Raw genomic sequence first — 27,547 nt, 5'->3', positions numbered from 1 at the left:
TAAAAGAGACTTTTCAAAAGTACTCCTGAGGGTCTGTTCTCACTCTCTCGCAGTGAGGCAAAGCGTGATTGCTTGCCGTACGTCACTCCCAGTTTCCTGTAAAACTGACAAATCAAGCAATAGAATAACACAACGTATATTTACTGGAAAACCAATATAGTCAACCAAATCGTATAATTTATTCTTACAGATAGCTGAGCACATGGAGTACAATTCCAGATCATTAAAAGCCTTCATTTTGAAAAATCAAATTGAAGGCTTTTCGAGGAAGTCGGAAACCCTGTAATGGACGCCTCCTCCCTCCCGACTTGGCTTGAGTAGCTCACTCCCCCCCCCCTGGCTGGCATATATGTGGAAATACTGTAATTACATCAGGACATCGACAGTATCCAGTCCTCTAGCTTCACTTTGGGCCTGACTAGAGACTGTGACAGTATCTAATATGACATCTGCCAGCCTACATCTCAATAACAATCATGGGCCCTCCAATGACAATTAAAATGTGATGCTAACAAAGCTACGGGACTTCCTCGCTGGCTCAAGTGGGCACCCTTACACACGACGAGGCTTATTATTTATGACTTTTGCCAAGAAGTCGAGCCACAGATAATCATTCCTGCACCTTGTCTGTTCATTAACTGTGTTATTAGTTTGTGCACCCTCGCTACCCTGGTGATATAATCTCTCAATTACACGCTAGCAGAGCCAGAGAAAAGATGCTTACATAATGAAGCACGGAGGGGAAGGAGTCAACTGTTGACCGCGTACAAGCGGTGTCAAGTCTTAAAATTCAATTTGAAAAAGGAGGATTCATATTCAAAACACCAAACAGGCGCTTAATAGCTCCTAGCACTTAGCGCTTGCTAAGAGCAGTATTAGCGCAAGTCCCTGCTGGGAACATTTAAAAGCCCGAGAACATATGAAACAAGCAAGATGTTCTGCCATATGATTTAGCAAAGTGATTCACAAACGTTTTACACAAAGTGCCACCTCAAACGATACTTATGCTCTCCAAGTAGAGCCATAAATACCAAACATTAAAAAAAAAAAAAAACAGTAATGTTAGCATGCTAATAAGCATTCACCAAATGTGATACAGAGGAAGACCTGGCATTGCAAATGAGAATCTCTTGTAAGAAATAAAGTTAAACAAAATAAAATTCTTAAAAAGTACATTTTTTTTTAATAGAGCGAGCCACTGTAAGATGATGTACCGTTTTGACATTAGCGCTGCTATTAAACATAGGAAAAGAAAAACGGTGCCATCAAATGATTCAATTAAAATGTACAGCACACATGTTACGTACGACGTTGAAGAAAAAACCCACAATGGTCAGTGAAATAACATGAAAGTGAAAGAGGCTGCTTGCACAACATTTGGCACAATGTATCTGGAGTCTCCGCGGATTTCTGAAAGCAAATGGCCAGCGGTTCAAGATATTAGACCTGTTAGCAAGTCTCACAGAACATTAAAAAAAATGTATTTGATTGCACTGGTTGTCTCACACTGTCGTGCAATAAAATGTGAAGTTATGAGGACCGACATTCATTAGTTTAAAAAAAAAAAAAAAAGTGAAACAATGGCTGCATTTTGGGTTTATTTTCAGTACTTTTTATTTATGACTTTTGCCAGTAGTAGACCACAGTGGATTTTTCTTTGAAGCTTAAATTCAGCTGCAGTACAAAAAACAAAGCAATGCCCGATTTTCACTAATTTTTAGCATTCCTTTTAATTTATTATTACTTTCACTGTTTCAAGCGAATTTAGTATGCATTGTTATTCTTTCTTTGACCAAAGAGTACCAACAACTTCATCCATGTGAGTATGTCAACATCATCATATTTAGGACAGCAATTATAGATTTATATTACAGCATTCACAGATAAATCTGATAGTTTATTCCGAAAAAATACATGGGAAGATGACCTTGACAAAAATAATTGTATATTAAAAATCGCATTATTTTTTGTAAACCTATTTGAACTAGGGCTTGATATTTTTATTTTTTTGTAGTAAAAAATAATGCAATAAAAGTTGAAGCGAAGTCGATCAATCAATGACGTAAAAAACAAGTGATTAGTCAACTTCAAGCTTTCTATGTCGATGTGAAATAGTATAACATGATCAATTAATTAGTTCAACCGTAATTTGAACACAAAATCCTTGCAAGCATAAAATGCATAGAAAATAATGTATGTAGGGTGGTGTTAACAAAATCCTTACAAAATGATTGCTTGTGCCTTTAAATAACCATTCTGGAGTAAAACGTGATTGATCATGATGCGCTGTCTTTCCCAGTCTCCCTTTCAACAGGTTTTAAGCTGTGCCATGACATGTGACTGACTTAATCTCCGCCTCCTCCCCAGCTGTGGATTTGACACAAAGCTGTGATTTTGTGCATCGGTCGATGATGCGAGACGCTAAGCCGGAGTCAAAATATAGTTCAAATCACATCGGCCAAGTTCATTTGGATGTGTATCTGATCAGATCTAGTGTTTTTCCAATAAGTAAACAGAAGCACACCATGTAAAGTAGATGGAATAACTGCTTATTGGATGCTCTTTTTTTTTCTCTCTCTCATTTTGACACAGAGCACATTAAATTGGTCTTCTGCTTTTATCTTAAAAAAGAGCAAACTTATCATATACTTAACCACTTATTGCGGCTCCGCTGCACTTAGCAAAACAAAAGGTGGATTATATCCTCTTCGGAAGTGTCACTCAAAGGTGTATTATCATTTCTGTAGAGCTCTTCTAAAGGATGACAGAACAATTCAGTCTCATACCCACTCATACATGCTTCATTGTTTTTCCATTCCAAAATAGTAGAAGCTGTGAAATCCAAGCCTCATTGAACACATCAGCCAGGATACGAACAGAAAACCAGTAATGGCAAAGAACAAAGGTCCGCTTTATTTAGCATGGTGAGGATTATTCAACAGAAGACTGAGGACTTGCTGCAACATGTGTAGTATATTTAAAATGTGTTTCTTGTAAAAAAAATTTGTAGACTATTGCTTGGAATTCCCACCAAAGTGGGGACAGGAACATGGTGGTTAAAAACTGCGAGGTGTGGCACAGCAACAGGGTAAGCTAACGGCTAAAGACAACAACAAACAGAGAACATCTCCTGATGGTTTATTTGAGAGCAGAATGGGGGGCCCCTGCCTAGAACAAAGAGTATGATGCACAGCACCAGGGTAAGCTACCATTAGCATGTTTTGTCTTTTCTAACGCTAACAAACAAAAATAATAGCAATGAAGCGGAGAAAGTGCTTCCTGTATTTGACCATGGTAAGTATTACAGACACGGTAGCAAAATGGAGAGTCTGGAGACTGTGGACTACAAATGTGCAAAGTCCAGAGCGAAAGCACATCAACAAAGTAAGCTAACGTTAGCATTAGAAAACAACAACAATGGAGTAGCACATAGATTTCCAGTATTTGGCTATAGTGAGGACATATTTTGTTCCTGACCACCTATTATCCATTTTGGTGCTTAGGCCAAAGACCTGTATAGGCCCTGTACAATATAAAAGTAACGCTCTGGCACTATCTTGAAAAAGTAGTGCTTTGGCACCATCTTGCATTATCTTGGTGCCAAGGAACAATGTTGAAGTGAGGCCAAATATATCAAGGGTCTCTACTCTCCTCCTTTCGACCATAGTCCAAGACATCACGAGGTACCAAAATGGCTAAGCTAATGTTAGCATGTGTGTTTATTTTTGCCATTTTCTTGCCTGCTTAGAATCCCAGCTGGGCATCTGCTGGGAACATATGTCGGTACCGCGCTGTGGAAAAGGGGCCCCGAGACGGTACCCTGTGCACCCTCACCCACCCTCGCATCATCCTGAACAAAGAGGGAGGTTGAGGGCACAGGGGGGAAAAAAAATGGGTCACGCTTCCACACCGAGGATGTGACAGATGCACAGACAAACAGGAAGTGGGTACCACAACACAGAGCTGGTGGTGGTGATGCAGGGGGAAAAAAAACACATTAGGCAGGGGCTGGAAACAAGAGGGCTTCACCATAACAGCCCCCATTTTCATGACCATCTCTCTGTCTCGGACTACATGATAATGATGATGATGATGATGATGATGATGATGATGATGATGATGACACACAAAAGACCAGAGGCAGCAAGCAACATACCTGAATCTTAATTTTCCAACAGGAATTCATGACTGGATCATGAGGCGCACCTTCCTCTCTCACTGATGCAGACAAAGGTTCCTCGGGAGGGGGGGGTTGCTACTGGGGGGGTTACATGACCCCCCTATGTAAATCCTCACCGAGACGCAGAGAGGATGAGAAGGAAAACCTCGGTAAATACGGAAGTGGAGCCCGCGGCGACAATGGCAGCTGTCACCGTGGCGACTGCAGATACGGCCAAAAACAAACAAATAAATAAATAAATAAAAAGAGCGAAAAAGGAGAAAGAGACGGCTGCCCTACATTTTCTGCAAACACAGAAGCTGAGCTGCTGCTGCTGCTTGTCCAGGCTCGCTCTCAGCTGTGTAAACACGCACGCACACACACTCGCTCACTCAATCCAGTAGCGTAATCCCATTGGCCGAGCCGATTCTTCCTCCAGCTGATCTTGATGACATGGGGGAGGGGCATCGCGCTGTTGAATCATTCATGAGAAGGGAGGCGGTCTCCTTTAAATAGACTCCCTCTCTACTGCACACTGAGTTTAACCTTAAATTGCCCCCTCACACACACACTCACTCCATCCCTGCATTTCACACTTGTGCCCACGTGCACCATCTGAATCTGTTAAGACAAAAAAAAAAAAGAAACAAAAAGAAAAAGCCAGTGAATCTGCCATGAGCGTCCGTCCGCATCAACCAATCGGAGGCCACATCACTCCCCGGGCTGCACCAATCGACAGCAGGCTTGCGGCACAGTGGTTATACTTTTCACACCCTTGCTCTCAGACGCATTCAAGGGCAAAAACACGGGCCGTGATTCGATTTTTATACAGTGGACTATAGCTCTATATACCTCTATTCACGCCACTGCTTAGGTTCCTCTGTGCCTCACGGAGGGCAAACATCCCATAACAAATGAATGTACAGGAGAACGTTTTCGTTAAAAGGTGGGAAATATGTCAAGTGTCACAAAAAAAAAAAAACGTCCCGAGTAGGACACCACATTACTGCGACTTATTGAAACCAGCCGTTTGGAGCCGCTAGCTACAAAAAATTGAGTTTGTTGGAAGGCAAAGTTGGGAGCGGAAGCTTAAGGTATGTTGTTTTTGCTTGAAACAGTACGTCGTATGCACAAGTTCACCATAACGTTGATCGCTGATTTATCAACTCTTTCACCTATTTTCTAGGTCACGCTGATTGTTTTCTAATTCACTCGCATTGACGCCCCTGCCCTCCACCGTAAGGGGCGCACTTAAACGTGACGGTCACACTGGAAGGGTCTATACTAGCATAGGTCTCAAACTCCAGTCCTCGAAGGCCGCAGTCCTGCATCTCTCCTCAAACATACCCAATTCATCAGCAAGCTCTGTAGGAACCCGATAATGATCCTCATTATATTATTCAGCTGTGTTTGTGGAGAGAAACCTCGAAAACATGCAGGACTGTGGCCCTCGAGGTCTGGAGTTTGAGACCTGTGGTCTATAGTATACTAAAAAGCCCACTATATAAAAATCCCTATACGTGTTTAGGCATTGGGAGTGAAAAAAAAAAAAGGCACTGTTGAGCTTTGCTCAGTTGCCTTTCTTAATTATAAATTATTTTGTTGAGAAAATCTTTCTCAGTTTATAGAATGAGGCGTCGCAAAAGCAGAAAATATTTTTTTCATTTTACATGAAGCTCGTTTTCTCTGCTTTTTGGGGGGCAAAAAAAAAAGGTGTTTTTGCTGAGACCAACCCATGTTGTACTGCCATTTACTAAAAAAATAAATAAAAAAAATTAGACATTAACTGTTTCCAGTGAAAGATGAGAATCTGTTTCTTTTGGTAGGTTCCGTGCAGTAATATAGAATTTTGACACAGTGGCCATTTGTTAATATGAAGAATGCAGAGTACGTTCTGAACGGAACTGAAATGGAACAAGTTGTCTACTTCCTTTTATTTACCATTACCCCAACATGTCCCTTTGGCACACAGACGGCCTACTTTCAAAGCAAACAAGACTATGGAACGCAAGGTCGCTGTGCGCTCTCCGCTAAAAAGTTAAATATGAATCTGATGCTCCCCTTCCAGAATGTACAGTAACGGCTGATTGGTTGGCCGCCGACGTCAGCCGGAGGGGTTACGGGGAACGCTGTATCACTCCAGGGTGACTCACTGTTATGGAACAGAGCGGAACGCGCCGTACTTGAATGGAAAATAGGGACGGCGGCCATTGAGCTACTACGACACAAGGCAGCCGTCGTATCTGCTGATACTAAATGAGCCAGAAGATGTGGCGTCAAATCCGGTGCTGTTATCTAACTCGTCATGCTTGAGTGTAATAATCTGCCAGTCTGAAGCACTTAAACTGTAGTTCAGTATGGAAAGATTTTTCTGAGAACTGGTAGACAGTGCTCCCCCCTCCTAGTTGCGAATATTTTTTGGGGGACATATCATCTGGTATTTGTTGAAAAATGTGCCTACTGATGTTTTTTCCCCCGTTCTGAAATGCCTTAAGATGCCTTACGGGCCTGACTATGCAAAATGCATTCATCTTGATGCCAAGGACAAAGTGAGGGCAGGCGCTTCTATGAGAGAAGATTATTTTAAAACATAACGTACTTATACATATACAGTACAGTATATCATTGACGTTCGTTGATTTTTTTTTTTGTACAGTTACAACTATTTTTGCTGTCGGCCGCGTTCATTTTGGGTGTAGTGTAATTCCAATGTTGGCCACAAGATGGCAGCATCTTGTTTTCCACTGTGAATCTGGTAGAAGAAGACTGAAAGCAGGAAGTAGGCCAGCAGTTTCAAAATCAGCCGAGTTTGTGCTGAAAATTATCGAGTGATAAATCCTTTGGATGATTGGTCGACTTGGCGGTGAAAAGCTGGATCTCAGTTAGTAGCTTTTGTTCTGAAAGTTCATGTGTGAAGACACGCCATTTTTGATTGGCCGTTACATGTGAAAAGTTAGGAAAATGTTCAACTGAGATTGCAAATTTTCAATCGCAGCCAAAGTAGTTGTAGAGCTGCACAACAGTTGAGTGCCTCGTCGCTCGGTCTGCGCGGGGCCTACAGCTTCAACTGGTGATGGCATGTTTAGACTTACTAATAGGGATTTAACGATAGGGGAAATATCGTGATATTGTGATATTAAAAGTGCCACAATATAGTTGTTATCATGTTCACAATATTTAAAAGGAACACATCTGTTAGAAAAAAAAGTCAGGTTGATTTCCATTTGTGCAGTTCTAGCACCCTCTAGTGGCTAGTTAATTAGTGCAATTACATTTTTATTAGGGATGTTTTGGCCTTCTATGTTCAAAATCTATGCTAATTGTCAGATGAAGGTGAACCGAATTTGCTTGTGAAACGATCAATGTGTGCTTGCATTAGCAAGTAAGTGCCTCAATATTGTTATTAGAGATTGTAGGTGGATACCTTTTTTTTTTTTTTTTTTTACAATATTGTGATCTTTTTTAAATATTGCCAAACCCCCCACAATATCGTGATAATTATCGTATCGTGAGCTTCATGATGTTTGGATATCGTTACATCCCTACTTACTAAGAAATTTGGGGTTGGCAGCTTATGTTAGGAATGGAAGTCCAATGTAAACTGACGGCCTGTATTGTAAGGCCTTAAGCCAACAATAAGTTATTTTTACAAAAATATTTTGTCAAGAAAATTCAACTATTGCTTAAAAAGCTGAGTCGAATAGTCTTAGGAATCCAATTTCTGTTATTTCCTCTGTCAATAATCATCCTGTGTGGACTGTATTCGATATTAGAGGTTCAATTGTTGCTCATACACGCAACACGACGTGAGCGCCAGTGACTGTGCAGGCCTCTTAAGTCTTCTTGGCGGGAATTAATTAGCAAGTAGATGACATGCCGCATTTTTGTGCGGAGACTGAACTATCAGAGAATCCACATCTGCACCTCCAGCTAGCCGCGGCCCTCCAAATGAGACTCATAAAACAGAACTGCATCAGTGCCTTGTGAATGTGGCAAGATGCAGTGGAATACTACTTTAAAAAAAAAAAAAGGTGGGGATCGCTTAATTAAACTTTACAGTAGGCGGGCATGCATGCTCGATGAGCTGCTATTAAAAATTATTGGGATGCAGACACAGGCTATACAGAGTCCATTGTGTGTGTGTGCGCGTGTTTTTTAAATAATTCACGACCTTGGTGACCTCGTTACTGCAGCAGTAGTTTGACCTTGACTTCAGATAAAGAAATCCTTCCGGCGCTATAAAATAGTAGTAAAGTACCTCTATGGCTCCCCACAAACGGTTCCGTGACTTCAATAACTTATTGAAGGTTTAATTTCAAAATTTCTCAAGAAACTTCAAACAGTTTAAATTTACTGTACACTTTACATCAAACAAATTACTCCTGAAAATAACCACATAACTTTTTTTTTGTTTTTTTTAAAGTATACTAACTTAACGCTAACACATAAAGTCAAACGCCATAGATGAATGCATCTATTTTGTTGATCTAAAGCTTTAATGCCAAGATTTGAACACAAATGGTGCAGGATACAATACTTACGAAAACACTTACAGTAGTTGTGAAACTCTTCTTAGTTTTGCGTTAGCATTGCTATCGTTCTTCTGTCTATAAGCTGATGGAAAACCATTTTAATGGTGCATTACGCCACAATCTAATATTGTCCTTCCACTGCAAGGAAACCAATGTGAATTGATTGTGGCAGGATGTTGTGAAATTTGCTGGCACCATCTAGTGGAGGGAGTCAATAGCGCACATGTATCTGAAATTTGTGCTCATATCTCAAGGCAAACTATTCCATTTTGACACTTTTTTGTTTGCCGTTGTGCTGTTAGATTTCCCCAACGTAAAATACGACCTGGGTTGGGCAAAAAAAAAAAAAAAACACTCTGCTCCTCTTACTGACAGATGAAGTAATTATGTGCCCTTCCTTTGAAGCCAAATCAATAGGCAGGCCAAGTCGGCCTTCAGCCGGTGGAAAACATCACAGCCTGATGAGCAGAGTAAGATGGCTATCGTGTCTCGCTAAAATAATCGGGAAAAGAGGCTTGAGGGGCCACATCTTATTACTCTGAGACCTTTTTGCCATTAGCAGGAAAAAGATTTTTCAAAGACGTGCACCAGCACAGAGGATATAGCGGATGTACTGTACTTGATGTGCTCGACACCTTCCTCAACCACGTGCGCCGCAGCAGGAAGGACCTCACACCTCGTCCGCGTCCATCCAGCCATCACCTGCTGGTAAACAGATGGCTCGCCATAACCGACGACAGACGGGTGGGCCGAGCGTGCAAATCCACTGGACGTGCGGCAGAAAAGAAAAAAAAAAACACACTTCCTCTTTCCCCCTCCTTCAAAAGAGCCGATCAGGATTCTCAGCGCGCCTGCAGGAAGCCGAGGCTCAGCGGGATTGGGAAGCACAAGGTTACAACGCTTCCTGTCCTGCATTTAAACTCTCTTTGGTCGTCCAAATTCACCAAACGGGTCAAAGTGACCTCAATGGAAACATCCCGAGAGTCCTCCGTGAGGTCGTTTGGTTCAAATAACATTGAACTTCTTGACTGAATGATGTAGCTCAAGCGAAAAAACAAGCATCTTTTGATTGTGGATTAAATCGTGGGGCGCACGGGATTTGACGGCAAATAAAGACGCGTTATTAACTCATTTACTCAAAATAACGTATAAAAACGTTTTTTTTAATGTTCTAAGTGTCCCAAAGACGTATTTATATGTTTTTTTGTATGCTAGAGCATACAGAAGGCTTTGATGCAGCCTCTCAACTGCAAAGAACGGTTGCAGAAATGGTAGTTATTACACAAACGGCCAGCAGGTGGCAGCAGAGCAAAGGAGATCAACCAGGGCCAAGTAGGAAAAAAGCTCAAGTACTTACAATTTTAAATAGATTTGTGAAAACTGATGAAACTTAGCTCTCTTCTAATGCTAATTGCTGCAAAACGGAAACAGATAGAAACATTCTTTTTTTTCCTGATGAAAGAAGAGACTTTAATCTTTCTTTTGGTAGGTCCCATGCTTTTATAGCAATTGAACACAATATTCTGTGGGCCTTGCAAAATCAGTCAAAATCCAGTAAAACAACCGGGAGCGAACGGGACTGCTTCTGTGAAAATGGCTGGGAGTGAATGAGTTAATCCACATGTCCACAGAATAGATCAAATTCCTAGGGATCAATTAATCAATTGTTATGCACATCCATACTAGAGTTCCCATTTTTGTCTGGGCTTCGGACTGGCAGTGGCTGGGAGTCGCAATCTTGCCAAGAGACGCTTCTGGATGTTACCATCGAGATGTTCCCCTTCGACCCGACTGGGATTTGAACCCCGGCCCCCAGTGTCCAAAGTCAGCAGCGTCAAATGCCCATCGCAAAATAGCAAACGCTGAGCTTGTTCAGTGAACTTAATCGCCATGAACGGCTGTTTCTCTACATCTGGCCCACACTGAAACGGTTTGTTTAAACTGAGATGCAAATCTTCTCTACCTGAGGCAAAGATCCTTGAGTGTACAAACCATCCAATCTCAAGGACGTAGAAATAAATGTGTTCTCACACTGGAGTCATCCACCTTGAATCAACAACCACAATTTTCGCTCGGTTTCTAGATAAATACAGTCCACAGCAGCTGTGGCAATTTGCATTTAAAGGCTCCTCATGTTACAAACCTCATGCCCGGAATTTACTACATTTACATTTTGAATGCCTTGGAAATGCTCAAACCCCAGAGCTCAACATGTAAATAATAAAAAGCAAAATCGTGGAAGTACAATATTTCTGATTTAATTAGCGGGATCCTCTGGTAATTACAAACATGGCAAACTGCAGACTTTGAGCCAGGGAACATTTCTTATTTACATAGTCTCAAGAGGATAATCTAATCCAGAGATTGACACACTGCATACAGAGACCGTTTTTACATCTCTTTGGAGCGGCACGAAAGATTTATTTTGCGGATGATCAACTAATTATTCCACTGCCATTGCCTGGCAATGAGCCCTGGGTGTATTTTGGATATCGCCTTTAGTAGGGATATAAAAAAAAAGTTGTGACTTAGCTGGAATTTATGGGCATAAAAATACACCAGGACTTTACCAAAATGAAGGTCAGCTCTTAATTAGAAAACTTCAGTTCTTCAACACCATGCCATTCAGGATTCTGTAAAATAAGCTCGATCTCTTATTATTGAGATACACAGAATGTGACATGTAACACTCGACGATGACCTCCACCTTCCGAGGTAACACGACTCTTTTTTCATCGCTTGACCTCAATCTAAGACGAGACTTTAACCTCCCGCGCTGACATCTCAACCGAATGAAAATGTTTCCATTCCGCTCTTCTCTCGGTTGACCTCACCTGGCGGCGGTCAAGATGCTGCCCGTGAGATGCTGACAAGTTCGCCTCTCTTTGCTCTTCCAAGAACTAGCCACTGATATATCTGTTGTGAGTTTTGTTACCAATCTCAAACTACACACGATCAAGAAGAGTTGGTTTTAGTTACCGTATTTTCCGCACTATAAGGCGCACCTAAAAGCCTTCAATTTTTTCAAAAGCTGACCATGCGCCTTATATATGGATCAATACGCTATCTGTGACCCTGCACAATCGGTGACACGCATGCGCAGAAGATCCCGCCATCTTGGATCGCTAGCTAATACTAATACTTTACCTCAGAGAAAATAACAAAACAGCTTTTTATTCATTTTGGGAGTGAATGGAGTTGTCCGAAAGCTGGATTGTAATCTATTAATAAAGTTTGACTGACCTATCTGACTGTTTTGTTGACATTCCCTTTAGCGCAGCACCATCTAATGGATACATAACGTAACTCCAGCCTCTACTGTAGCACCTTATATATGGAAAAAGTTTTAAAATATGTCATTCATTGAAGGTGCGATTTATAATGAGGTGCGCCTTATAGTGCGGAAAATACGGTAGTTCTATAGGGTTTCAAGTACTGTACATACATGAGTTTTTGGCCTATAGCTGCTGATGAGTATTCTCAATGAGCTAATCAGAGGGAGAGCCAAGGTTAGATGTTTTGGAGACAAACTTGGAGAGACCAGACTTCAATGATTAAGACAACGTCCGGAGGAGAAACATTATATTGTTACAAGGAAGATGAAGCTGCCAGGCAAGAGAACTGGCGGAAGACCTAAGAGAAGGTTGATAGATGTAGTGAGGGAAGACGGTGTTAGAGAAGAAGTTGCAGAAGATAAACTGGAAAGGGTGATGCGTTGTGTTGACCTTGGACAGGACAGTTGGACTACTGGAATGGTTGACCAGTCCAGGCAGGGTGTAGCCTGCCCCAAAGTCAGCTAGCATGATGAAGATAAGTGCTATAGAGAATAGACGGATGGATGAATGGAAGCGTTGCATCCCGTTACAGAATCTCGGTTGATGTGATTATCGAACACAGCCTCGTGCTGACAACACAACCTTTCTTAGTACAGGAAATAAAGCCCCATTTAAACGCTCAATGCTACACGTCAAACTCCTCCCTGAGGCTCGTTACCAGCTAAAAACAAAACAAAACAAAAAAGTCACTGTAAAAGCTCTGCCAACGCAGGGAATGCAGGAATGAGCTGGTGCCCTCAGGGTTGTCTGTACAAGAACAGGTTGACGATTAAGCCTCACTTTGGCGTCTAACGACCCACTTCATCTGCAGTTAGGCGAGACACTGGAGAGGAAAAGCCGGATAAGGCGACGGGAAGAAGAATACATTTCACGGCCGCTTTTGAGAGCGGATCAGGAAGTCATACCTCCCACTGCAAGATAAGTCCTTTTGAATTGCCTCGTGAGGTGAGGTGGATGCTGCCTTCCGGGTGTACTGATATTCTTCAGGTATGATGTCAGAAATGTTCCAGGTCCGGTGTCACCAAAAGATACTACTACTACCACTGTTTATAGACCTTCTAATAATGTTAGTAAACAACGGGCAGTTGGGGACTTTCAAGAGGTAGACTGCTAGTGACTAGCGCTGACCTTGAACAAAAAAGGGTGGTAACAACTTCTTGTGTTTGGATACTCTCTGTAGAAAAGATGTAGAGGAATTTTCTTTGAGTAATTCACCAACATATAATAGCTATAATCTAAATTTCCATCATTTTTTTTTTTTAATGAATTTACTTGTCCAAATATAAATGACTACCGATGTTGAATCTCTCTTTGAAGCAATTTACCTCATCTTCATTTTTCAATTGCTCCACTTTGGTCAAATGACAGAAGTGTTTGTTTACCTTGTGGTGACATCGGGGCTACAGTATAGCCAACTAAAAGTGACATCATGATGGAGTGTCTATCGTCACGACACATTCACGCAGCACTAGAAAATGGCAAACTCGCTATATAGGACATTACATCGTAGCTAGAGAGTAATTCCAGAGTTGAAAACCTCCAACGACCTCCCCTGAAATGCATTTCAGGGCTCGGCTTGGTGCCATCACTGAAGTAAAACGAGCACTTCCGTGTGCCGAAGCACTAAACGAATGACCGGCAGTAGTATTGAACTGAAAAAAAAAAAAAAAAAGACACACGGGGGTAGATAGTCGACGACTCTGCAAAGACCTTGATAGATGGTTACCATAGCAACGGCGATGACATTCACTCACCCAATTTGCCCCGTTTGTTTCAAGACAGTACCGCTAACATATGAGCAAGCGCGGTAACTATGACAGAAATATGAAGAGGCGGCAAGAAATATGCGCGACCAAAAAATATATATATATTATTAAAAAGCCAGTTTGTCGTCCCTGCGGGCGGAGTGACCTGACGCGATGGATAATAGAGCAGCAATCAGCTCGCGTTGAGGCTGTCGCAGGTTCAAACAAATGCATCAGTCAACGTGATGGAGCGAGCGAGCGCACGGCTACGGCGCTTACAAATTGACTTCACCTTGGTCTCTCTGGAAAAAAAAAAAGAAAAGAAAAAAAAAGACATTATCCTGATTCAGGTGCTGCTGCGGATTCCTGACAACATGGACTGAAGCAAAGCTGAGCCGTATGATTTGATACCTTACCAAGGTTATTATATTTAACAAAAACGAATGCTAATTTCCGTTAGCCGTCTTTTAGCATTGCTAGCTTGAAGCTAGCAGACTTTTCTCTGGTGACATTGTGTAGTTTGGTTCAATATTTTGGTGTTTAAATGCATGCAGTGATTCTTTTTTGTTTATAGTGAACTTCAACAAATAGTTTCAAGCAAGCATGATTTGTTTCTTATTTGGAGAGCTATAGGAGGCAGTGACAGAATGAGAACACACTAAGGAATACTTTAATAAAGAAGTTTGTAGAGCATGTCTAGCCTCTCGATACCGCGAGTGAGTCTGGAATTTATCCCCCAAATTATGACCATGGAACACTTTTTAAGTTCCAACAGTTATTTAAAATCTGCCAAGACGCTTTTCACTGGAAATCAATTCAACCTATTAAATTTTTTTTATCTGATGTTTTCCTTCTCGCGAAGGAGCATTGATTTGAGAAAGAAAATGAATCGAGGCAATTGTTACGGCAGCACAGACAAAACGTCTAAATCACGCCAACGCGCGATTGCCTTTGCCATTGTGCCAAGAGTTTTTCTGCAATGTGGCGACCTCAAACAGCCTCCTCCCGTCTTACAAGACGTGCTGGCGGCTGTCTTGAGTTGGCAGCCAATCGGATGGCAGCAAGAGAGTTGACTGTTTGAACGTGAGGGCCGGCAGATTAAAAGCTTGCTAACATGAGAGAATGACAAGAGGACATCTTGTTTTTTTTGTTGTTGTTGTTTTTAAATGTCACGCTTTTGACGCAGAAACCCTCTTTTGCATTCCATTCAGATTTGTAACTTTTGTCTGTGACTAGCTAGAGCTGTCAAAATCAATCAATCAATTAATCACTAAATCATCTATTTTAATAATTGAGTCACCATTTGGAGTCTTTTTTTTTTTTTTTTTTAATCTAAAATTGTCCAAATCCTCTGATTTCAGCCTATCAACAGTAATTGTTCACTGATTGATGTAGTCCTTCCTGAAAGAAGACTGACTATTTTCTGTTTTAATCATAATAAGACATTTGCAAACATCTGTTTTTACTTTGGAAAACAATGACCGAACATAACATGCCCCGCCCCTTGTTTTTTTTTGCCTGTTTTTTTTTTTTTTTTTAATCACTACAGTATAGGATGATGAAGTACGAAATGAAAATCAATCCATAATTAATGAAGAGTAATCTGAGGAAAAAATGCTTTTGTCATGAAATTGTTTCTTTACAACAATAACAATACTCATATACATATATTATCGTCTGTGAAACACAATATTACTGCGACTTACTGAGGCGCTGAGATCGTCACCGTGTACCGTATAGCCAAATATCTGTATTATACTGCCCCCATGTGGCCAAGGTACACCATATCAGAAGGAGCAGCAACAATGTCCGATGAAATGAAGCAAAAAAAAAAACGTTGCAAAAACTGTCAAATTTCTTTACATGTTTTTTTCATTATGTCACTCCTGCATATTTTTATAATGTACTTTTTTTTTTCTTTTTTTTTTTGGCTGGAACGGCTTTCCATTCATTTAAAGAGTTCAAGTTGGAAATTACAAAGTCAGAAAAAAAATCCACACCCTTGGCAAGTTTCATTACATTTGCATTAACGCAGCTAAAATGCTTTAAAATAATAATAATTTAAAAAAAAGGCACTAATGGCCAGAGGGTTAAGTAAGAGCAAAAGAAACCACGACTCGTGTGTATGTGCAAGACAAAACTGTCCGAGAAGCGTTCATGAAATTAAAGTTGATCTCTAAGTGCCTTGCTGGCAAACACGTCCCTTCCTATTATCCGTTTCATTTCATAGCCTGCGGCCCTGTGGACCAACGCAATTAAAGAGTGACAAACTTGAGACTGGAAACCTCAACAGCAGTTCATCCCCTCCATCTGTTATTGCAGTCGCAATTTCACGTTGCGCGCCCAGCGAGCGAACGTTTGCTCTTCGCGAGCGGAAACGCCATCTGCGGCCGGCCGTTCGGAGAGTGCAACTCCGCCGCCCGTCCCTCCGAAGCGACCGTAGCCGAGGGCTGTTTACACTTCGGGTGCGCACTTTCCCGTGTTGGCAACCGTTTCAGGTTGTGTAAAGAAGAACGCATTAGCATTTAGCATTAGGGAACTGCTGCAGGCCAGTGTCATTTAGCCGTGAAGGTGAAAGATGCTTGGTGCTTTCATCTCTTTCTTCATGTTCTGAACTCCCATTTTCATCCAGGTAGGTTATCGAGCAGATTAATATCAACGCTTATTATATATTAAACAAACAAAAAAAAAGTCGTCTCCAAGCACATAACAAACCAAGCCAAATAAAATGGCTGACATATGCTTGAGTCTTTCTTTCTCTAATGTATCAAGTATGTATTATACTGCCCCCTGGTGGCCAAGGCGGGAACACCAGAAGTCACAGCACAATGTCAAATAAATTATAACATGAAATCGTACTTATTAATTCTTTACATTTTATTAAAAATACTGACATTATTACTGTACAATAGGGATGCACGATATTGGAAAATCATGCGATATGCAATAAGGTTGCTGAATATAGCGATCACGATATTATTGCCATATTTAACATGTATCTAAAGAAATTATATTTTTATTATCTAATAAAAATTACATTTTTCATGCAGCAAAATAAGCAAACTCAATATAATCTTAATTAATTGGAATTACCTCTCAATAATGTTCAACTATTGGATGGTGGTGCATATTTAGTTAGTGACTAAGATCAGCTGACCAGTTGCTTCTGGTAGTTCCGAAAACAAGGCGGAAGCTTCGGGGTGACAGAGCGTTCGCGACTGCTGCTCCCAGAATGTGGAATCAATTACCACTGTATGTTAGACAGGCCACTTCACTCCTGGTTTTTAAATCACGTTTAAAAGCATATTTATTTTTCTCTGGCCTTCAGCACATAGTATTACTGATATTTACAAGCAGTAGACTGGCATGAATTTGTTTATATTATTTTATGTGTTTTGTGATTTCTAAGTATGTTTTTATATTTTATCTGGTTTTATTTTCTTATTTTATGTGCAGCACTTTGGTTCCCTTGTGGATTTTTAAATGTGCTATACAAATAAAGTTGATTGATTGATTGATAGTGGCTGACTGGTCAAATTCAGATAAAAGCATAAAATTCCATATGAAACTTGTTGCATGACTTTGCGATGTGCATATCGTATGAGCCAGTATCGTGATATCGATATTATTTTAATATATTGTGCAGCCCTACTGTACAACATGACATGACTAACTTCAGTTATTTTCTGTTAAGATACCGCTTTCAAGTTACATTACATAGAACTGACTAGACAAATTGACGCTTTAAAATAAAATGAAATTGAGAAATACAATTATTAAAAAGAATTCCAAGTGTATTTGAATTAAGTGTGCGATGGGGCTGTGTGGACATTTAAAAAAAAAACTAAACTAAACAAAATAAAAACTCTCCATCGCAGGATCCAGGTTCACGGTCTCGCTATTTTTGGTGAGTAATTCCACTTTCGGCCACTAGATGGCAGCACACTATATTGTTATACATTGTGTGAAGTTGAAGAGTGAAAACAGGAAGTAGGGCTAGTTGAAGTCCATCTTAGGTGTTGCTGATTATTGAACGTTCCAGTCCTCTTTAATCCTGCTTTTTACACCTACACAAAGCAAAAGCTGTGGTTCATTTTATATTATACATCTTTTGACATAATTATTGATGTATACTGTGAGATTTCTCCAAAAGCTGTCCTCACAGACTGCCCTTAATGAAATCCTCGACGAGGCTTTCATCCCAGCCGTCAGGCGCCTCAAAGGCCCGGCCGCCGTCGCTGCCGCCGCCGCCGCCACGTCGTCTTCTCCTCTCCCACATTTAATTTGCTTTTTAGCTCTTCAACCTCAAGTGGATTTAACGCGGCCGCTTCGCTGCCGGAGACGCGGACGCCTTGTGCAGAGGCGGGCTGACAATAGACTCCAGCTGACGCCACCTGTTCGTGTCAGCCCGCAGGAGTTTTACTGCACACGCACCGAACAACGTCTGCGGTGGATTTGAATGCTCATCATACGCAGTGTTTAGTAAAAGATGTCAACTGTCATAAAGGCTGGGAAACGTGGCAAGTTTTTCGAGTTTATTCCCTTGTCAAATAGTAAACTAATGTATATTGTTGACTTATGTATATTGTGTGTTTATATTTTTTACCTCTGCTGCAAAACTGCGATGCCTCATTATTATCCAAAGTCTGATTATAATATTTTAAAAATAACTACTTTTTGCGTGGTCACCGTGTAGGTGTTGTTTTGTTTAGCCATGTGTTGGGAAAAAAAAAAAAAAAGAATTGAGGAAGTGAAACGTAAGCCACAGGGCGGCTGTTTCAGTTTCCATTTTGTGGTTAGCACGTCGCTCGTGTGAACGCTGCAAATTTTGTTTTCGAGCTGCCAGGCAAAAACGTTGAAATCGACGTTTGAATGACAAACTTTGCATGCTGACCTGCTTTACTTCATAGTAGGCGAAATCCTGCCTTATCAAAACTGCCAGCCGCTCATAGAGGAGAGCAACAAATTATTGGCTGAGGCCAACAAATGTGAGGCACTTCTTGGCGCAAGACCACAGATGAACGCAAGATTTGGAGCTTGACAAATGAACTCGAGAGGAAGTGCAACAGCAAAAGTTTTCATCTGAATGAGCAGCAAACGTCCGACGAATTCAAAGTAGTGTTGTTCAAGGCAGACAGATGGGCACATGTTGGCCCACTAAACTGTCACACACAAACACAAAAATTACATTTAAAAAAAAAAACACGCCTAAAACAAAAACACAGACAGTAACCACAAAAACAAAAACACTCAAAACAAAGTACACACAAAACAAAACACATAAACAGTAACAAAAACACTACACACAGGTAAACACAATCACACAGGCACACAAAAAACACAAGCACACACAAAAAAAACGCAAACACACGAAACAAAACCACACAACAAAACACATAGGACACAAAACACACAAAACCAAAATACAAAAAAAAATAAAATACTAAAGATGGACAAAAACACGCTAATGCAACACACTCAAAAAGCAGAAACATATTCTGACAAGCAACTCGGGCTGCACGATATTGGAAAATCGCGATATGCGATAAGATTTCTGAATACAGCGCTAAATATTATTGCGATATTTAACATGTGTCAAAAAAAAATTACATGAAATAATTACATTTTTCCATGCAGCAAAATAAGCAAACTCAACACAAAAAGTTATTGTAATTACCTCTCGGTAATGTTCAACTATTGGATGCTGGTGCACAAATTAGTTAGCGGCTGACTAGCTTAAATGGCTTTTCATGTTTCCAATTAGTGTTTCGCACCGCGAAACCTCACTATTATTCGCACGACAGATCAAAAAAAGAAAAGCGAGCGCTTCGTCTTTTGCGCCATCCATTGCTCGTAAATGACGTATATTTGATCCGGGTGATTCAACACGGTGGGGAAGTCATACACATCCAGACAATACTCGTCTTTCAGCTCAGCCGAGGCTTTCAAACTGCGAATGCATCATCAGTGAGGTGCGTACGTGGGAGGTTTGGAGTAGTGGGAAAATGAAAAAAAAAAAAAAAGGCATATGCAGCAGGTGAGAGGCCTCTTAAGAACACCTGTGCCTGTCTTCTTTTGCCACACATATTGCCTTAGCACCTCGCTTTGTTCCTGGCGCTTAAAAATAGGAAGACGCACTCTTGCAAAAGCACTTGTGGCGTGTGATTGTCAGACGGTACGCGTGCCCAACCACCGTGCCCTCTAGAAATAGAACGGGGCCAACGTGGTAGGCAATGGTGACTGTAACTTCATTTTAGAGTTGCTTCTTTTAATGGGAAAGTATGAGGGATTTATTGATTTCATGGAATGAACGGAGACGTCGCAGTCACAGTTTCATGTCAACAACGTGCAAATGAAATTGAACTTGAATACACTTAAATCATGATTAAAGAGCTTGGGACAGAAAAAGTGCAGCATTGCATGTGGCAACGCATCCCGGGAGCCCAAAAATGGACGGAAACGCCACAACAGTGATTGTTTTCTTCACAAGAGTCACATACCTGTTTGTCCTTGTCCTTCGCTTTACTGCCTCCGCCACCGCCCGGCATCCGCGACGAGGTGACATCACGGGGGATGACAGAGATTTGGTGCAATGGCATGTTCATTCCAGCAGACTGGGGGGGGGGGGAACGCTCACACGCTCGCTTCCTGTCCCGACGGCTGATCTATGGGCATGATGGTTTGCGACCGCAGAGCCCTGCGGAGGACCAACAAATGGGAGAGTAAATGGACTGAACGCAACTTTGTTGCAGTTACAGGATTGCATAACAAGGAAATCAATTACAAATGACAAAAGAAAAAATTACTTTGAAAAGAGGTCTTCAGACCATGTCAACAAAAACACGGATGTTTGAAATATTTTTGCTAAGGCGATTTGACACAGTTTTTTTGTTGTTTTTTTTTTGGTCCCATCCAAAACCTTCTCCAGCAGCACATTCCACATTATTGTGCAAAAAAAAACCAAGAAATTAACAACAGAAAATGGGAATTTTTTTGTCCAATCAGAATTCAGCCTCAGTCTGTTGCTATTTTAATCCAATCTGCCCAGAATCAGTAGTATTGACCAATCTTACTCTATATCTATATGAAATTGCTTCTTTGGTTCTTTAATCAGAGTTCAAATTTGTCCTCCCAGGGTCAGCGATGATGTCACAATTATTCTGTTCTCTCACTGGTTGGCCAGATCAAAACTGACGACTAATAAAAGATATCTGTAGAAATCTGCACAAATTAATACATTTGATAATCAGCTTCTCTGGTTAGTATGATGTTTGTTTGTTTTTATTTGCGATGCCATTATAAAAATCTTGATTGTGAACTGCTCCAGTTGGCGCACACTTGTTGATGTTTCACATGGTAGCTCCATAAAAACAAATCTAAAAGTAGATTTATTCACAGGGACTTCTCCAATGGCCGTCATCATGCACTTCAAATTTAGCATCCAAAAGCAGGAAAGATCATTTACAAGCTTTTTGGAGACGGTCTAGATCACTTGAGCGTGTCGCAAAAAAACTCTTCTGATGTCCATGACAAATGCGGCATGGTAAAAAAAAGATGACAAATCAGCTTGAAAATGATATAAGAGTGACTGCAGAACAAACAGGACAGCTCTTGTCTGGCTAAAATCAAAGCAGTTGTATAACCCGTTAATTGACCTAGACGGAAGAGATCATGTCTGAGTCGTCACGTGCGTTTCGGTACGGAAACAAACAAAGCAATCCAGCTCCTGGAAGTGCATTGCGTGGTTATCCAAAGCCAAGAAAAACATCAATAAAAATGGTTAAACGCTGTAGTCATGGCTTGTGTAAGAGAGACACGAGAGTCACTGTCCAGTTTATTCCCTATAAAGATGACTTGACTTGACTTCCCTAAACCCTCAAACTACGAAAAATGTCTGTGCTGAATCAAACTTTGTGGAAGACCACACACACAACCAGTTGAATCCCTCCAAAATGACCAGAAACTTCTACGTCTGCACTAAGCTAATGTTCTTCATTGTTGTTTTTAGCCAAAGGCTAACGATAGCTCCGGGTAGCTAACCTTCCACGCGTTGGTTGACTATTTCCTACTTATGCCAACAAAACATTGAAACTATGGAGGTAATATAAATTCATTTTAACCCTGATCGATAGGAACAATGTCCAAAACCTTCGGTTTTGCTGACAATCCATCGAAGTGAGTGAGTCGACTTGTGTAGCAGCAGACAGCGATGTATTTCCTTTGTTTTGGGGCAAAATTGCAAGCCGAGGGAGTAAAGATACTCTTCACTTAAAAAAAATTAAAGCCCCTCTGCTTGCTTCGAGGAGAAATATCGGCGTCTTGTAAATACCTGACCGAGAAATCACAAGGAAGATCTGACAACTTTGCCTTTACTGTGAATGCTAACTAATCAAAAGCCGTGAAGACATTTCGGGAACAAGCCCAACAGTAGCAAATTAAGAAAAGGAGAAGGGCTTGATGACACTTTTTTTTTTTTTTTCTGGCCACAACTTGGCTCACTCAAAAAGGCTTCATGTCGGATCCTGGATGATAAATAATTTGTTCCTTTTGAATCCAAAAAGCCCACTCCACATAATTGGTCAATTTACAACACACTGCCACAATTCGACAATAATTTCGATTGATGTCACAATATTGAAGGATCTCGAAAGACTGAATGCTGGGCAAAGATGTCATGGAAAAATTGAGAAATGACTGTTGGCCTCTCTTTTAAAAAATCTTTACTATTTTTTGCCAAAGTGGCCAACCAATGGATCCTATCTTTAAAAAAAAAAAAAAAACTCCCAAGCCAAGTAAACTGAGTCATTCATAAGTTTCTAATACATAGTTGACTTCTGCAAAAAAAAAAAAAAGTCTTGGGTTCCTTATTAGCTGTGCGCCTTTAACGACTGTTTTCACAGCAGTCAGTTGGCCGTGGTAAAAACAGTAAACAGCAGGCCAGATGAAGGGCCACCATACAAATCGTGTTTTAATTGGCTGGAGAAGTTATTCCAATGAGCTCCTTTTGCCCTTTAGCGTAGGTCTTCCCTGTTTGAAATCCTGCTCAGGGTCAATTGCAGTCCCGTCTTTCCTGGCGTTCTGCTCAGCTGCGCTCTGCTATTATCCTCGCTGCTGTCAGATCAGACCTGAGATTCGTCTGCCGGCGCCGTGATGTGCACCCATGCGTGTGTCCACCCATCCCCACACTACTGTACTACAAGCTGCACTCGACATCTCCACAGACGTCTTCCTGGCAGGTTACAAAGAAGGGACAAAATGGGCCATAAATAGTCTTAAAAAGGAAATTCCCCAAAGAGTAGCCAAAGAGAGGAAGCGGGGATCCTGCGAGACGTATTCCCAAAGAAATGTGTTCGACGTTAATTGCCGCATACAGCTTAAAGGTTAAGTAATTACCGACTGATTGCTGTGCCTCATTTGAGTCCGTCTCGACTAGTTTGCGGACTAAAGAAGCGGAAGATATTGCATGTAAGCCGCCACCAGAAGAGCGTCCAGGGGATCATTCAGTCCTGAAAGCTTTGCTAGCTAAAGATCGCAATACAGAATTTTTCCTTAAAATTGCATGAAAATTGGCAATCTTCTGTTATTCTCATTTTTAATTAAGCAAATATTGTGAGTAATCATGAAATGTTATAGTTTCAATGAGTTGCTGGATAATTACAGGGTTTTTCCTGTATACAAAATTCAGAGGCGGCCACCTCCAGCTAATTTGCTGGCCACTTGCAGCCTGAGCAACTGATATCGCTCAACAGCGCTCCAGCTGTGTTGATTGAGCTCAGCGGGAACGCATTGTAACTGCAGTTGCAGTGTTGCGCCATTATGGAGGCGCTATATCAATAGCAGTGCACCGGAAAGACCCGAATCAACAACCAAAGAAGAAGCAGCTTTCTTTCTTTTTATTTTTTATTTTTTATTTTTTTTTAACTTTAATTAATGTACCAAAGAAGAAACAGATCATGGAGCAAACATTGCCCCGCCCATTTCCTGGTTGCGAAGCAGCGCTCCAGTCATCGCCAAAGTCATAAAAACACAGTATCTACAATAAATATAATACTGTTTTACAACAATGCTAAGCTATTATTTACAATTTAATATGTACTAGTGGATGAATTTTTAATGATTGATGCAAAAAATGCAAAAATTAATGGCAACATTTGTATTTGAGTACTGATACCTTAAGATAAGACTGGTATTGGCACCAATACCGATACCTGGTATCGGTAGTCACCCATCATTGTGATACAAACTCTACATTGGTTGATTCACAACAACTAGCATGTCGATAACTAGCATACTGGTTAAAGAAATTGGAAACGTGAACGTAAAATATTGTAAAATATATAAATATATATAAAGTCAAATATTTTCAGTTAACACATTCACTCCCAAAGACGTATTTATACGTTTTTTTAGGGGTTATTTTTCATTAATGAAACAGATGAAGCACACTTTTTTCACTTTAAGCTTCCACTTCAGGTCAGAAACTGCATCAAATCCTTCATACAAAAACTCTAGCAAACAGAAACCTAAAAAACGTATAAATACGTCTTTGGGAGTGAATGAGTTAATTATCGTTTATATTTCATTAACAAAAATGTTGTTTTTTTTCCTTATCCAATTTTAGCATGAATTGTGTCTTAGTTTTCGTTAACAACTAGCATGTCGATAACTAGCATACTGGTTAAAGAAATTGACGCTATTACATGGAAGCTTGAACATAAAATATTGTAAAATATATAAATATATATAAAGTCAAATATTTTCAGTTAATTATCGTTTATATTTCATTAACAAAAATGTTTTTTTTTTCCTTATCCAATTTTAGCATGAATTGTGTCTTAGTTTTCGTTAACAACTAGCATGTCGATAACTAGCATACTGGTTAAAGAAATTGATGCAATTACATGGAAGCTTGAACATAAAATATTGTAAAATATATAAATATATATAAAGTCAAATATTTTCAGTTAATTATCGTTTATATTTCATTAACAAAAATTTTTTTTTTTTCCTTATCCAATTTTAGCATGAATTGTGTCTTAGTTTTCGTTAACAACTAGCATGTCGATAACTAGCATACTGGTTAAAGAAATTGACGCAATTACATGGAAGCTTGAACATAAAATATTGTAAAATATATAAATATATATAAAGTCAAATATTTTCAGTTAATTATCGTTTATATTTCATTAACAAAAATGTTTTTTTTTTTCCTTATCCAATTTTAGCATGAATTGTGTCTTAGTTTTCGTTAACAACTAGCATGTCGATAACTAGCATACTGGTTAAAGAAATTGATGCAATTACATGGAAGCTTGAACATAAAATATTGTAAAATATATAAATATATATAAAGTCAAATATTTTCAGTTAATTATCATTTATATTTCATTAACAAAAATGTTTTTTTTTTTCCTTATCCAATTTTAGCATGAATTGTGTCTTAGTTTTCGTTAACAACTAGCATGTCGATAACTAGCATACTGGTTAAAGAAATTGATGCAATTACATGGAAGCTTGAAGTTAGTAATCATCAGTCGATCGTTTCAACTAGTTTGCTGGCTAAAGTAGAAATTGAAGTCAACAAAAGCCTGCAGTCAGTAATCAGCAGAGGATGTCGGAGTTGATTCTAGCTTGCTAGCTTGCTGGCTAAAAAAGTAGACTTTGCTTGTATAAACCAAAGTCGACAGTCCGGTAATCAGGAGTGGGAGCAGTGCGGTGGCTGATTCAGTCTTTTGACTAGTTTGCTGGCAGAAGAAGTAAGAAAATGGTTAAACATGGAGTTGAGCAAGTAATTCCGTGTCAATAATTTTCTGGCTAAAGAAGTGAACATGTATGGTTGACGTTGCTGGCTAAAGTACCGTAGTAGACATTGATAGGAAATGTGAAACTATGTTTATTTCCACATGGTCAAGCCAGGCAGCATTACTCAAAAAAGTCATTTCATTCTCACAAACTCGACACCTTCTAGAGTTTCGCCCGTGCACTTCTTGACAAGTTGCTGGGAATAAATTATCATAATTTTGTCCCTTCAGATCCAGGCGGAGGCACAAACAATATTATGACTTTCTTTCCACTCCCTCAAATGTCACCATGCATTTCCTAATAAACTTGCGCAACATCCTTCTTGATTCTATGCTAATGAGGCCCACTTAGGATGTGATTAAGTCGCGTTCCTGGTGGGAGGAGGACGTTCCGCAAGCGGCTGATTTCTCGACAACCACGAGCTACTTTTGTCAATTACGCATCGCGTCTCCATTTTCAAAAAGGAAGGCGGGCATTAAAGTTTCATTTTGACACGGCCACCAAAACAGGAACACCACGCTGGCCCCGCAAACACACTTAAAAGTGGGTCACTGAAAGTTCAGCTCCGAGGGATAAATCAATCCCAGCTCGGCGTAAAAATAGCCGGCATCAAAACATCACCGCCATCGATTTTACATCACGTCCTCAATTCAAGCCGTCAATCTGCTTGGGATCAGTTTGGCAGAGCGCATCTGACATCGTTGTCGCCAAAGATAGAGAAATTCATTTCAACATGGATGCCTTTCAGTCGCTGTCATAAGCATTCTCATCACCAAGTATGCTTTTTAATGTTGCCTAGCAACCAGCAGACTCTCTAGGGACAGGTACACTATAAGGTACAACGGTAATGGATAGATACGCACAGGAAGGGAAATACAATTGCCAAATCACATTCTTTGTAACTCCATCACATGTGGCATGAGTCAGCCGATGGCAGCAGTTTTACGAGTGGGTGTGTGCGAGGTTGGCAAGAGGTGAAGGAAGAAATCGTATTGCAAACAAATGATGTCATGCCGTAAAACAAGAGTCTGCAGTAAACTCTGAGATTTTTTTCTGCAGAAAATCAGGACGCAAAGGCCACATAATGTGATGAGAAATTGCCCCAAAAAAATATTATTATTTAGCCAGAGGGCGGCACGGTGGTTTACTGTTTAGCGCGTCCGCCTCCCAGTACTGAGGACGCAGGTTCGAGTCCAGGCTCCGGCCTTCCCGGGTGGAGTTTGCATGTTCTCCCCGTGCTTGCGTGGGTTTTCTCCGGGTACTCCAGTCTCCTCCCACATTTCAAAGACATGCATGGCAGGTTAATTGGGTGCTCCGAATTGTTCCTAGGTGTGATTGTTTGTCTCTGTGTGCCCTGCCTGCAATTGACTGGTAACCAGTTCAGGGTGTACCCCGCCTACTGCCCGAAGCCAGCTGGGATAGGCTCCAGCACCCCCTGCGACCCTTGTGGTCAAGAAGATGGATGGATGGATGTTTAGCCAGAAAAATGTGACAGTATATAAACCAATTTATTTGAAAAATGTGGCACCTATTTTTATTTTTTATACCCTCCCTTCTCTTACTTTGACCATCTCCAAACATTATTTTTTAAAACTGTGTCAAATGCCATTTTTAGTATATGTCACGGGCCACTGAAAAATGGATGGCGGGCCACAAATGGCCCCCGGGCCGTAGATTGGACACTGCTGATTAAGAGTGTAATTCTACTATTGAACACTAGATGGCAGTACTTTTTTTTTTTTTTTTTTTGAGAAATGTCAATTTGAAAAGAGAACAAAAAAATATTAGCACTGCCTACCAATTTGTTGAAAATTATAAAATGTCATCCGCTATAATCCTTTTTCAGGACGCGACAACTTCAGGTTCGTTTTATAGTGTACATCTTTTCTCAGCATTTGATTATGTTATTCATTGCTCTTGCTCTCTCTCAATTTGTTTCTAACTAACATTTATATTATTTTAATGTGAATTTAA

General features: G+C 40.4%; 1 protein-coding gene across 5 annotated transcripts in view; it reads right to left on the bottom strand.

Moving 5' to 3' along the window:
• marchf8 (membrane-associated ring finger (C3HC4) 8) overlaps window positions 1-27,547 on the bottom strand; it is an 81,947-nt gene that overhangs the window by 39,866 nt on the left and 14,534 nt on the right. For 3 of the 5 annotated variants that reach the window (XM_077494834.1, XM_077494835.1, XM_077494838.1), the window contains exon 2: window positions 20,272-20,468. In XM_077494834.1, the coding sequence (XP_077350960.1) occupies window positions 20,272-20,376 (105 nt within the window). In that variant the 5' untranslated portion in view covers window positions 20,377-20,468. Of the gene's footprint in view, window positions 1-4,156; window positions 4,566-20,271; window positions 20,469-27,547 lie in introns of those variants that run through there. The other 2 variants (XM_077494837.1, XM_077494836.1) reach the window with 2 other exon arrangements.

The sequence above is a fragment of the Festucalex cinctus genome, chromosome 14 (assembly GCF_051991245.1).
Source record: "Festucalex cinctus isolate MCC-2025b chromosome 14, RoL_Fcin_1.0, whole genome shotgun sequence".
In the NCBI taxonomy this organism is placed as follows: Eukaryota; Metazoa; Chordata; class Actinopteri; order Syngnathiformes; family Syngnathidae; genus Festucalex; species Festucalex cinctus.
This window is presented reverse-complemented; position numbering and strand designations above follow the sequence as displayed.